The following is a 13,108-nucleotide window of genomic DNA, read 5'->3' on the forward strand; positions in this document are numbered from 1 at the left end:
CTGACCTGACCGGGCCAGAGAGAAGGAGCCAGCTGACACTGCCACCTCCATCCACTTTGGCTAAATGCCAAATGGATGTGAGACTCTCTCTCCTCCACCTCCCCTTTGTATGTTCTCTTCCTTCCCCACCTTAATTATTCTTTCCTATCTTTCTCTGTTTTTTCTTCTGTCTAATAAGAGTCTGGCTTAGCCAATCAAGACTGCATATTTTGCAACACTGCTGTAAAACCTTTAACTAGAAAGAGACAGCTAAAAGCAATGCCCTAAACTGCCAAATACTGGTACAAGTGTGCCAGATCTCAGAGTGGCTGATAACACCATGTGCGAGCCCATGTTTTTCAGCAGCAAGCTTGCAAGTGAGTGAACATAAGGGACAGAAGCTGCATTTTCTGGTCCTTGCTATTCTTCCCTCTCCCCTTGTGTGTGTGTGTCTGTTTTGGTGTGGGTGTGGGTGTGGGTGTATGTGTCTGTTTTGGTGTGGGTGGGTGGGTGGGTGTGTGTGAGTGAGTCTGTTTTGTCTTCTTGGAAATAAGCTTGGATTTTAACAGCAACATCAAGAGTAGTCTCAGTACACCTCAACTATCTTTTCCTCAAAAGGACAGTTATTGACATCTTTGATACCATCTAAAAGACTGTCAAAACAAGAGAATTTTTCATTCACAAACTCTCTCCAGCTACAGGGAAAAGGAACAAGGAATGTAGTTAAAATTAAAGCCTTATTTAATACTTAACATTTCAAATGCTTTAACTGTTTCTTTTTTTTAATCTTTCATAAAAGGTTAAAAGAATTTTTAATGGTGTTTGCGCCAGGATACTAAGCACGCTGAGCTCTTTGTATATTAAAACCTTGTTTAAAAACTAGTTTAATGTTGGATAGTGATTGGGTTATGTTAAGACCTTTCATTCTTTGAGCCGCTTTATTCCATCTAAACTAATATACCACCTCCTGCATAATACTGCTCACAGAATTTCACCAAGTGATTCCTGTATCAAATCAGGTTTCAGAGTAGCAGCCGTGTTAGTCTGTATTCACAAAAAGAAAAGAGTACTTGTGCTCAAATAAATTTGTTAGTCTCTAAGGTGCCACAAGCTTTTGTGAGCTACAGCTCACTTCCTCGGATGCAGTAACTTCTGGTTGAGCTAGAGCATATCTTCTAGAAAAAAATCCAACCCTGATTTAAAGACTTCAAATGACAGAATCCACAACATTCGTCTAGAGAAGTTGTTCCAACTGTTAATTTGCTAAAAACTTGCATCATACTCCTATTCTGAATTTACCTAGTTTCATCTTTCAGACTTTGGATGTTCAAAAACTCACAAAGGAGTTTAAGGCCAGAAGGGATTAACCACTGGATCTTCTAGTCTGACCACTGTACATCACAGGCCATTACATTTCATTCATGGCTTGTGACATGGCACCACAGCCCAGACTACAGGGATTTGATTGTAGATCGCTCTAATGTGTTGCAGTCTAACTGCTCCATTCAGACCCTGCTAGCGCAAACTAAAAGGTACCTCGTCTGTTAAAGCATATCTTCTAGAAAAAGTATCCAATCTTGATCTGAAGACTAAGACAGAGAATCCAACATTTCCCTTAGTACTCTGTTCCAATGGCAAATCACTATCATTTAAAAATTTGTTCCTTATTTCTAATTTGAATTTTACTGACTTCAGCTTTTAGCCATCATCATGCTTTTGTCTAATAGACTGAAGAGCCCTCTAAGTGCTTACTGACTCTGATCAAGTCAACATCTTTTAAAACTCTCTCAAATAAATTAAGCTTCTTTAGTCTCTCACTATAAGGCAGCTTTTCAAGACCTCAAAGCATTCATTTCGCTCTTTTCTGAAACCTTCCCAGTTTCTCAACATTCTTTCAAAGTGTTATCAGAATGTAATGCAATATTTCAGTACAGGTCTCACTGATTTCTTATAGAGTGGAAACACCACCTCCCTACTTCTACTCTATACTACTTCAGTTATATATACACACAAGGATCGCATTCCTTGCAAGGGACAAATTCTGCAACATTGTAAAGGAAAGAGCTGCAGGTTTATGATTCATTTAAAACAAGCTACACAAAGTTGTTCTCCAGACATTAACATTTCAGTGAACAGACTCTTCCATGATGGTCCTCTTCCCTTGACATATTAAACTGACTTTTCATTACAAGCCTGAAACATGTACTAAATATCACAAGTTTGCTACCACTGACCAGTTTGTTCAAGATCAGGTCAGCACAGAGCTACCAAGAAATCTAAACTGATCCAAGTGTAGGGGACAAGGAAATTTAGTATTCAGCAATACTAACAATAATATCCAAGTACTGTACTAAGGCTCTTGCTCTGAATAGGAACAACAAGTGTCAAGAAAAAGAAACATGAATTAATAAATGTTATGCTTTTATTTTTTGTCTCTTTTACTGGCACCAAAATATTACGTATAGTTTGGGAGTAGTGCATTTAAAATAGTCTGAGCCAGACCTTCAGATAATTGTAAACCAGCATATGTTCATTGAAGTCAGTCAAGCTAAACTGATTTATACCAGTGAGAATTTGGCCCTCTGTTTTTTATCTTTTAAGACCTGTATAAACCAAGCTAATTTTGGTTTTGTGATTTATTTTATTACTAATAACTCTAATACAATTGTATATATAATCTAATGGAATTGGGTATAATTTCTTTTCTCTATATAGGCACATAAAGTGGACAAATACATTTTTACTTTAAAACATTACTTACTGATTGCCATGCAAGGGATTCCATAATTCGATGTTCACAGCGTTCTAGATGTTTTATCATCTCTCTTGTCAAGCTTGGTTCTGCTTTAATAAAGCTTTCAATCACCTTGTAGAAGTCAAAGGCTTTTAAATCAAGTACATTGAGAATCCATGGAAAAGACAAATCCGTTTCAGTACTGGTGCCATCAGTTTGTGAAGCATTCCCTGAAGTAAAAAAAGACCACAACTAGTTATTCAGTATTAAAGTGATACCATCTCCTGTCAATTTTTCCTCTGTATTTACTGATTTACTGCTGTTTAAAAGTTCCAGATACTGAAATTTAATGTGCATATGTAGTTACTAATTTAATGAATTCTATATAGCTATTATTACTAGAACAGCAGCAGTGGTATCTTGCACTTCTATAGATTCAACTTACTGCCATATGTAGCCATAACAACCTCAACAGCACAGGCCAGAAGAGATGTGTGGAAGATATTATTGTTCAGAAGTTTGCTGAAAAAAAAAAAAAAAAAAAAATTATGCAGGCCTTAATACTAGTCTTAGCACACCAATAATGGTTTTCTATTATGAGTTAGGAACATATACCTAAAATTGTGAACTGACAGGCGCTCTTCCTCCTGAAATATAAGAACAAATGCAAGGTTATGAAATACTGCTCAAATGGAGCAAAGTATTAAGAGTAATGCATCCTCATTAAACTTACCGACTTTAACATGGATTCCATTTGTCTGTAGTATAGCCTTACACCAAGTTTATATCTCTAAAAATGAAGAAAGTCAAGAACATTACACAAAGTTTCACATTATGCAAGCCATAATATATGATTGTTGAGTCAGACTTCAGTGACAACGCCAAAATACACTTCCGTCCTTTGGAAAGAATGTACATGCTAGGACCATAAAAAAAATCTGATTTGTCCCAGCGAAGTTGGCTAGGGTAGTCTCCAAGGATTACTGGGGATCGTGACTGACTGAAGTTGTAAGAAGATGTTTAAGTCAAAGTGCAGAGGTCAATTTTCAGTTGCCAAGATGAGACAGCAGAGCTGACAGCTGGAAGATATTGAGCTTCTAAGTTGGGTGAACTTGCTATGCAAGTCACTGTGGGGAAATACAAGTGGCCTGATGACGGGATGGGAAACAGGCCACCAGGTCCATTTAAAGGCTCAGCAATCCTATTCATGAGGGCAGATTAATGGATAACTATATACAGTTTCAACTATGTTAAAATACTTTGTGGTAATTTTCCTATGCTTCGTTAAAATAATGTTAATTTTAAAATATTTTTAAATGTATGCATTTTTTCTTTCTAGACCTTCCTATGTTTGCTGAATTGTTTGTCAAATAGCATCTTCGAGCCTTGCTAGAGTTACATGCCCAGTTTCCCAGGTTGAGAAAATATTTCATCACTCCCAATCTCCACAGTAAAAGGCTGGTAAGTACATTTTTGTCTCACATTAGCTAATGCTGATAGCATTCAAATGAATAATGTGAAATCAAAATATTAGTTGCCTGTGAGCCAATTTCAGCACATCCCTGTCCAACTGCTTCAGCAAATTTCTCTTTGAAGATGTTCCCAAGATTTTCCACTCTTGCCAGGATACCTTCTTTAGGGTTCACTGTACAGTTCTGAAACATATTAGAAAAAAGGATAGTTTAACTAGGTATGTAAAAACATGTTTTTACAAGTTAACCAAGAATAATTTCTCCATTTCAGTTCTGTAGCACGCCATTATATTAATTAGGTCATCAGTATGGTTATGGAAGAAATTACTCACCTTCTGCAGTAACGGTGGTTCTTCAAGATGTGTATCCCTATATGTGCTCCAGTGTAGGTGTGCTTGTGTTCCTGTGCTGCTGATTGGAGAACTTCAGTAGCAGTGTCTGTTAGGCCTATGCATGCGCTCTCTCCCCTCATGCCCTGCCACGAGGCTAGCCAGCGGGTGTGGGTTAAGCCCCCCCCCCGCCCCCCAGTTCCTTCTCTACCACAGATTAATTGACAAAAAACTCTGAAGCAGAAGGGAGGAGGGTGGGTTATGGAGCACCCACAGGGACACACATTTCAAAGAACCATCGTTAAAATAGTAGTAGTTACCTTCTGCAGTGAGTAGTGTCGCTATGGGCGCTCCACTATAGGTGACTCCCAAGCAGTATCCCTTCTGGAGGGCTAGGACTTCAGAGTCAGGTCAGTTACAGATGACAGCATTGTGGAGCCAAAGGTGGCATCAGAGGCGGAGTCCCCAGTGATTGCATAATGTTCTGTGAAAGTGTGGACTGACGCCCATGTCGCTGCTCTACGGATCTCTGAAATAGGGACATTCTTGAAGAAGGCGATGGATGAGGAGTTTGACCTTGCGGAATGTATACAAATAGTATCCAGAGGGGTCATATTGCGAACTTTGTAACATTGTCTGATACACATGGAAAGTCTTTGGGTTGATATTGCCAAATCCTTGGATCATTCTGCAATGGAGGGGAAAAGTTTTGAGGCCTTCCTGAAGGCCTTCATCCTGTTCAGGAAGAAGACTAGTGCTCTTCTGACATCTAGAATATGTAATATAGCCTCTCTGTTGTCTCTGTGAGGCTTGGGATAGAAGGTTGGAAGGTGAATCGACTGGTTCATATGAAATGGGATTACCACCTTGGGAACAAATTTTGGATGTTGTCTGAGGGTAACTTTGTCCCAAAGAATACTGAATATTGGGAACGTACAATCAGAGCCACTATTTCCCCTATTCTACTGGCTGAAGTAATCATCATCAGGAAGGCCATTTTCGTCAAGAGGCAAGTAAGTGAACAGTTGGCCTAGATTCAAAGGGAGGCCTAGTCTGTCCTTTCAGTACTAGTTTTAAGTCCCATGCGGGAACGGGAGGCTGAGCTTGTACGAAGAGATTTACAATACCCTTGAGGAACCTTTTGGTGGTCGGCTGTCACAGCACTCAGTAACCCTCCACTGGATGATGGAAGGCTGTTATTGCCGCTAGGTGGATCCTAAAAGGGACAGCTCTGACCTTTTCAGTGCCAGTTCATAGTGGAGAATGTGTGGAAGTATAAGGCCAAGTCCTTTTTCTGAAGCCATATTAGGAGAGCAGCAGCCATGAGCCCAAAAGCAAAAAGTCACATCCTCACATTCCAACTAAATTACATTAAAACAATGTAATATCAGGCTGTTAAGAAGGCGATCCTATCCTAATAATACCCACCATAACCAGATAAAGAAACAGATCTTAAGATGATTAAAGAAAAAACTTAGTTTGATGGCATTCTGGTCTAGCAAGATATCATTTATCAAGAGTTGTGGTTGTAAAATCCCTACTTATTGTTTTGTTTTGTCTTTATGGTCCCCACTTCTCTACTATTCATCTACACGGTCTCTGTCGGGTTCTTTGATTGTTTCTGTCTCATACATAACTAATTTTGCTAACTATAAATCAAGTAAGTGGTGGAGTCTGATTGGTTAAAGAATTTTTTACACAATATGTTACAATTGGTTAGAAAACTGTTTAGTAATATTTCAGTAAAATGACTGGTTAAGGTACAGCTAAGCAAGACTCAAGTGTCACTATATAAACTGGGTTCCAAAAGGAAGTTCTCTGGAACCAACTCCAGGACACAGCCCCAAGATCTGAGCTGCCAGACATCAAAACCTTGCCAGTCATAACTATGCAGAAGCTGGAATCCCCAGATGACCTGATCCTGACTGTCCATTAGGAAAAGTTCATCTGACTTATTGGGAGTGGTGAGCATTGTATGTTTAGCGTGTGCATTCTGTTTTGGAGATTGTTAAACAGAGGTTAAGTAATTATTGGTCAGGCTCTTTCACTAGTGAAAGACCCCGTACACCTGCAAAGGATTAAGCCCTGAGTCCACAGGGAATGGGTGTTTGCGCCAAGTCCACAGAGGAGTAGAGCCTGGAGCCCATGGAGGGGTAAAGTTAGGTGCCTTTCGCCTGGAGCCCTAGGAACTGGGAAAGATTGGGGGTGCCTAAATCAACAGGGTTACGCCTTGAGCCCTAGGAACTAGATAGAGGTGGAAGCCTGGAGCCCTAGAAACTAGGTAGGGATGGGATGTCCGAGAGTGTACTGGCAACATATTTAGGGTAAAGTTGGGTGCCTTAGACTGTGTAACAGAGACTTTTGTGTGGGTAACAGAAGAGTCACAGAGATTTGTTGAGACATGCATCAAATCTGAAATCTGGACCATTTTTGCAGGTAAGTACATCATGTCAAGAATTTTCTGTTGTGTAATACCACCACCTTTTGCATCAGCATTGAACAGGAGCCTCCTAGGTACTGGAACCAAGAAGGAGCCATACCTTGAGGTGAAGAATTGCCAAGTTGGGATGTGGGGTATGTCCTCTGTTCTATGAGAGGAGATGTGGAGGAGAGAGATTGGTGGGCACATTGTGAGCGGTGACAGATAGGGGTGCCTTGGCCACATTGGGGGCAATCTCTTTTTATCTTCAGTAGTACCTTTGATAGTAGGGGGAAAAGGAGGGAAGACAAAGGAGGTACCTGTCCCAAGGGAGGAGGAGAGCATCACCTAAGTAGTGATGTCATATCCCCACTCCAGAGCAGTAGCGTGGACATTTCTTGTTCAGGTAAGTGACAAGTCAGTCTGTGGTCAGTGTCCCCCACCACCTGAATAAATTATGAAGTACTGCTGGGTCTAGCTCTCGCTCGTAATCATGAGGTAATTTGCGACAAACCATCTGCCATCAAGTTCTGTGTTCCTGAGAGGGCCACTGAAGGCGTGGAAGATGTATCAGTTCCATAGTCTCATCACTTCCCCACAGAGGAAGGGAGACCGGGCACCCCCTTGTCGGTTTATGTGAACATAGAGGCAACGTTGTCTGTTAGAATTTTCATGTGTGACCCTTTGATCAGTGGGAAGAAATGGACACAGGGATTCCTGACTGCCCTTAGCTTGAGGAGGCTGATGTGGAGGGATCTCTCTGTGGGTGACCATTTCCCATGCGTCATAAAGGCCGTTTAGATGTGCACCCCACCCCCTAAGTAATGCATCGGTGGTGAGAAGCAATGGAGGATTTTACGCAAAGGGGATTCCTTTGCAAATGTTGGCTAGGTACTTCTACCAGTCTAGGGAGGTTTCTTGCACATGCCCCAAAAAACTAAAATGAGCAATGACGGGGTTTGTCTAGTCTGTCCCCGTTTGGTCTGTAAATTGAGCTGAACCACATATGAAGGCACCGCATGTGAAGTCTGGCATGTGGTATTACCGTTGTGCCCACTGCCACATGCCCCAAGGGTTTGTAGGCAGTATCTGGCAGATATCTGCAGGCTGTTTTGGATGGTCTCTGTTAGTGTAATCAGAGAAAAATTTGTGCTGAAGTAGGAGGGCCCTGACTCGTAAAGAGTCAAGGTCAGCACCTATAAACTCCAGGCAAGGTATTGAAGTAAGGGTTGATGTGTAGGCCCAGCTCTGTAAACAAGTGCAGTGCGACTCTGATGACTCAGTGAGCCTCCTGGAGAGATCAGGCTCTGAGGGGCAATCGCCTAGACACGGGTAAATCATGATCCCTTGGGAGCATAAGTGGGTGGCCACTACTGAGAGAACCTTGGAAAATACTCTCAGTGCTGAAGACGACGTGAAGGGGAGTAACCTGTACTAGTCGTGATTTTGTCCCAGGGTGAATCTCAGAAATCTGTGAGTTGGTAAGATTGATACGTGAAAATATGTACCCTGGAGGTCAAGGGCCGAAAATCAGCTCCCTGTTCCAACGCCAGTATGATCATTGCTAAAGTGATCATCTCGAATTTCTGAGCTTTGACAAACTTTTTGGGAGCTTTGAGGTCTAATATGGGTCTCAAGCCCCCCTTTTTCTTGGGTATTAGGAAATACCAAGAGTAGAACCCTTTGCTCGTAGATGCTGAGGTACTGGTTCTACAGCTCCTAACTGGAGGAGATGGTCTACTTCTCTTCATAGTAAAATCTCATGAGAAAGATCCATGAAGAGGGACATGGAAGGGTGTTGAGAAGGAAAGGCGTAAAATGGATAGAGTACCCCAGGCGAACGATCTCTAGGACCCATTGGTCCAATGTTACCAGACGGTGGCAAAATGGGTGGATTAGCAATGGTCAGATGTAGCAGCTGTAGGGAGTGGTCTATTGGCACCTCGACCAACATGTCAAAATTGATGTTTGGATGGGGAAGGCTAGTACAAGAAAGATTGCTGGCTGGATGTTTTCATCTGGAGAATATAGTTTTCTTCCTCTGTGGCTCTTCATATCGTTGAGCTGGGTATTGGGAAGTGCATGGCTTATGCTGGGGCTGTGGACTAAATTTTCTCTTTTGTCCCAGACTGTAGCAAATGGAAGGTGCTTGAGAATCCTTCAGAGAGTGAAGTGAGGCCTCAGTTTTCTCCACAAAGAGCTTAGTGCCCTCAAAGGGAAGATCTTCCATGGTTACCTGCACCTCCTTCAGGAAACCCAAGAGGCACAGTTCATCACCACCACGTGGAAATGGATCTGGCTGCAGTATTGGCCACGTCAAGGGCACATGGTAGCAATGTCTTTGCTACTAGTTACCCTTCTTGGATGATGGCCTTAAACTGTTTGTCATGAGACTTGGGCAGCTGCTCAATAAAACTGTTCAGTTTCAAGTAATTTCCATACTCTTATTTCATCACAGGTACTTGGCAATTCAAAACTGAACCATGACCGAGAAGTAAGTCTTCCTCCCAAATATGTCCAGATGCTTCCAGTCCCTAACAGAGCATGGACTTCATGTGGTGTTCACAGCCACAAGAATTGACAGCATCCACCACAATGGAGGGTTGAAGAAAAGGAACTCTATTTCTCTGGCCAGGACATAGTACTTTTTATCTGCTCACTTGCAAGTCAATGTGACTGATGCTGGGATCTGCCATATGGTTCTTGCGAGATCAAGAAGGGCTTCATTGATAGGGAGGACCACTTTTGAAGAGGAAGATGTGTGCAGGATGTCCAGGAACTTATGATGTATGTCCTTGACTTCCTCCAGAGGCATCTCTGCCTGCCGCTGTAGTCTTCCTTGGGTTGCGGATACTGGGCTTGGTCTGTCTCAGTGCCAATGGTACCCAGGATATTGAGCATGCCGGGGATTGTTTGTGGCTAGCTCATGGTGGGGACTTCCTGCTCTCTTTTTCGACTTATAAGAGGGGTCGGCGGCTGATTTCTTCAGCCAATGACCCTTGGATGTCAAGGGCTGTGGAGAAGACTTGCATCTGCCTGGATAATCTTCGAGCAGGTCCGGAGATGGTCTGAGAGCTGCCTCCATTAATATGATCTTCTGCCCCAGCTCTCTATCCTTGCGAGAATGAAGTCTAAGCTGCTGGCAGAGAGTGCACTTTTGAGCAATGTTCCCTTCCCCGAGTCAACGAATGTACCATGAGTGCATGTATGCAACAGGGATAGCCTTGTTGCAGGAAAGGCACTTCTTGAAGCTCAGAGAATCGGGCATACCCCATTGTGTGGGGGGAATGGGTCCCCAATGGAAAGGGCGGGAAGAAAAAACTAAAAGTAATCTTAGTGTAGTTGAAGGACCGTAAGATTTCCAGCAAAATATCAACAATGTTAAGTGCTTGTAAAATTCACATACAGACAAGTTCTCTTTCAAAGAACAATACTAATGCATGTTTAAACTGTCATGAGTCCTTAATAAGAGGTGTACTAAAGATCTTGTATTCATAACTTATGGTAGGTACAAGAGCTGTTGCATTCCTGTGTCCTTGTTGGTTTCACAATGCACTGAACATTAGGATATTTGAAACAAATTTTGAACTGGTCCTCCATCAAAAACTACGAGGATCAGAGTTGACATTCTTGATATTTCTAAGGTAAAAATTAAGCAGAAAAGAAATTTCTTTCATAACTTTATAAACCATAAAGAAGAAAACGAGGGAACAATCCCCACTATTTTTAGGAAGTCCTTTCTAGGTCACATTTAGTAAAGAACACATGCTATTTATTTGGTTGATAATCCGAAGGATATAATTTTATAGGTACTTCCTCAGAAATGCTTACTCTAGTTAAAAAAACCTAGTCACTTACATTAAAATATGAGATGAGATTATCTGATGGTTTATCACTTGCTGAATTTAAAATCATCATTAACTGCTGGATAGTATTCATTGCAGCCCTGAAAAAAAATGTAATAAGGTATGTTAAAACACTTATTTTGTACACCTTCAATATCAGGAAAGAATTTTCTAATTGTTCCCTGACACAGTTTACTGAAATGCACACAGCAACTCTATAAACAGAGCAAATCAATACATTACTAACTCAGTAATAAATCAAACTGATGGGGAAATTAACTACACTTCTTTGATTTAAGTTATGAATATTCATCATCATCACCACAACCCCATCACATCAACATCAACAAAGTAAAGTAACAGAACAGTAAATAGCTAAACATTAATATCAGCAAACAAGATGTGCAAATAGCACCAAATTATAATTAAAATTGAGTTTCTGTAAATTAAAACTTTTCTCTTTACTCTTATCTACAAAAAATAGCTATAGCATCATCTATAGATCCAGGAACAAAAATTAATTCTGCACTGTACTGTCAGGCTTGCAAAGTCATAAGAAATTACAGAATTTTGATGCATATATTTTGGAGGAGAACATTTGTTTCTATATCATGACCACCACCATCACTTCCCTAGGCCGGCCAATAGCCAACAAAGTGCATTAAATACGTCTTTTCATTCTACAGACTCAAAATCAGAAAGTGGCCACATTAAACCTGAAACCACTCCCCCGCCCTGTTTTATTAAGAAGGCTGTACGTGTCTGGAAGTCCCACTCCCACCTTCCATCGCTCTAGCTAGACCAGATGCATTTTAAGATAATTCACAAGTTAGGATTTGTAGTATTACATAAGATGGGTCATGAAGATGAGCTGATTAAATTAAGTGAAAATATTAAATATTATATGCACAACTCTACCAATATTTGTTTGTTTTCTTATTAGGCAAAGTGAGAAGAATCCCTTATCACTATTTTGATTAAAAAGTTTAAAATACTGAGTTATTTACAAGTTCACACATTTTCCTCCTTTTCAGAGACTTTACATAACAAAAAATTGTCCAGAAATTGTCTTGTTAGAACTGTTTTTACAGACACAAAAGGTGAAAGCAAAAACCCCACCACTTATTTAGGTTCTTACACTCACGCCTATAGGTTTCTTGCCAAAAATGGATTTCAAACCCACACAGATGCTGTCCATTGGTTCAAGTCCAATGCCTTAACTTAAAGCTGTAAAAAAACTACCCCATGTAACTATGAGGCCTTTTGTCTTTAAAGATTGATAATGTTTAAAAGATAGTGACAATATATAGGGTCCTGCTCCCTTCAGAAAAATGATGAAATTAAAAGCATCCCAAGAGGCTAGCTCTTGTTACACTAAATTAAAAATTGTTTCCCTTCGGGAAGCCCAGCCCTAATGCAGGAATAAGGACTACTCTCACATAGCATGTAGTTGAAGGGATGGTGATGGAACTGCTACTTGTGTTCAATGGTTAAAAATGATCCTGTCAGACAAGGCAGGTGCTTCTTTGTGCGCGTTAATGCCGGACCATCTCACATTTCCAGATTTTAGGGGTGTTACATACATCCTGCTGCCTGATAACATATGCACATACATATAGCTCTGAAGAACATAGCCAACATGAATTAAATCTAAGAGTACTGACATGCAAACCTTCTACAGCGTGCTATATTTCAGAAAAATGTCTTTATGTAACTTGTATTTTCTATTTATGGTTTTTCAGGTGATTTAAAAAAAATTTTAATAGAACAAATGTATGATTGATTTAGCAATTTATCCTCAAGATCTACTAAGCAGCTTGACAAGTGTCAGTAGTTTATATTTCCACATCACTATATTCCTGAGAAACTATTAGGTTCTGAAGTGAATGTATTGTAAAGTTTGTTTTCTCCCCAATTTTTAAATGTAAATATATTAAACAAAGCATCATCAAATTGTTACCAGTACTAACCATCATTGTGGTAGGTGTTATGGCACTGGGTAAAAAAAGATTATGCTGTAAAAAGCACGTTAGAGACCTGAGATAAGCACGCTCGCTCAAAATGGTATAAATAAGCATCTGGGTATGCACAACCTTCTGATGAATGACAGACTAGTGTGGTCAAATTATAATCCAACAATTTATAGATAATTTGTACAGCTGTTTTGCCATGTGTGCGCTCAAGTAAGATTAGTAAACAGAACTGAAGCTTGTTCATGACTTAAAATATGCAAAATAAAACTAGCCATATAAAAAATAAATATCTATTAATAAAGTGGAATATTTGGTTAATAATTTACCCCTATTTATCAAGCCTTTTTAAGTATGGCA

At 40.3% G+C, this 13,108-nt stretch overlaps 1 protein-coding gene across 3 annotated transcripts in view; it reads right to left on the reverse strand.

Annotated features, from left to right (window-relative positions):
- Positions 1-13,108, reverse strand: part of RB1 (RB transcriptional corepressor 1) — a 160,355-nt gene that overhangs the window by 87,097 nt on the left and 60,150 nt on the right. For all 3 annotated transcript variants that reach the window (XM_038386558.2, XM_043504518.1, XM_043504520.1), the window contains 6 exons: positions 10,792-10,879; positions 4,252-4,368; positions 3,447-3,503; positions 3,329-3,360; positions 3,159-3,235; positions 2,741-2,943 (listed from right to left, as the gene is read on the reverse strand). In XM_038386558.2, the coding sequence (XP_038242486.1) occupies positions 2,741-2,943; positions 3,159-3,235; positions 3,329-3,360; positions 3,447-3,503; positions 4,252-4,368; positions 10,792-10,879 (574 nt within the window). The remainder of the gene's footprint in view (positions 1-2,740; positions 2,944-3,158; positions 3,236-3,328; positions 3,361-3,446; positions 3,504-4,251; positions 4,369-10,791; positions 10,880-13,108) is intronic.

This window comes from Dermochelys coriacea, chromosome 1, assembly GCF_009764565.3.
Source record: "Dermochelys coriacea isolate rDerCor1 chromosome 1, rDerCor1.pri.v4, whole genome shotgun sequence".
NCBI lineage: Eukaryota > Metazoa > Chordata > Testudines > Dermochelyidae > Dermochelys > Dermochelys coriacea.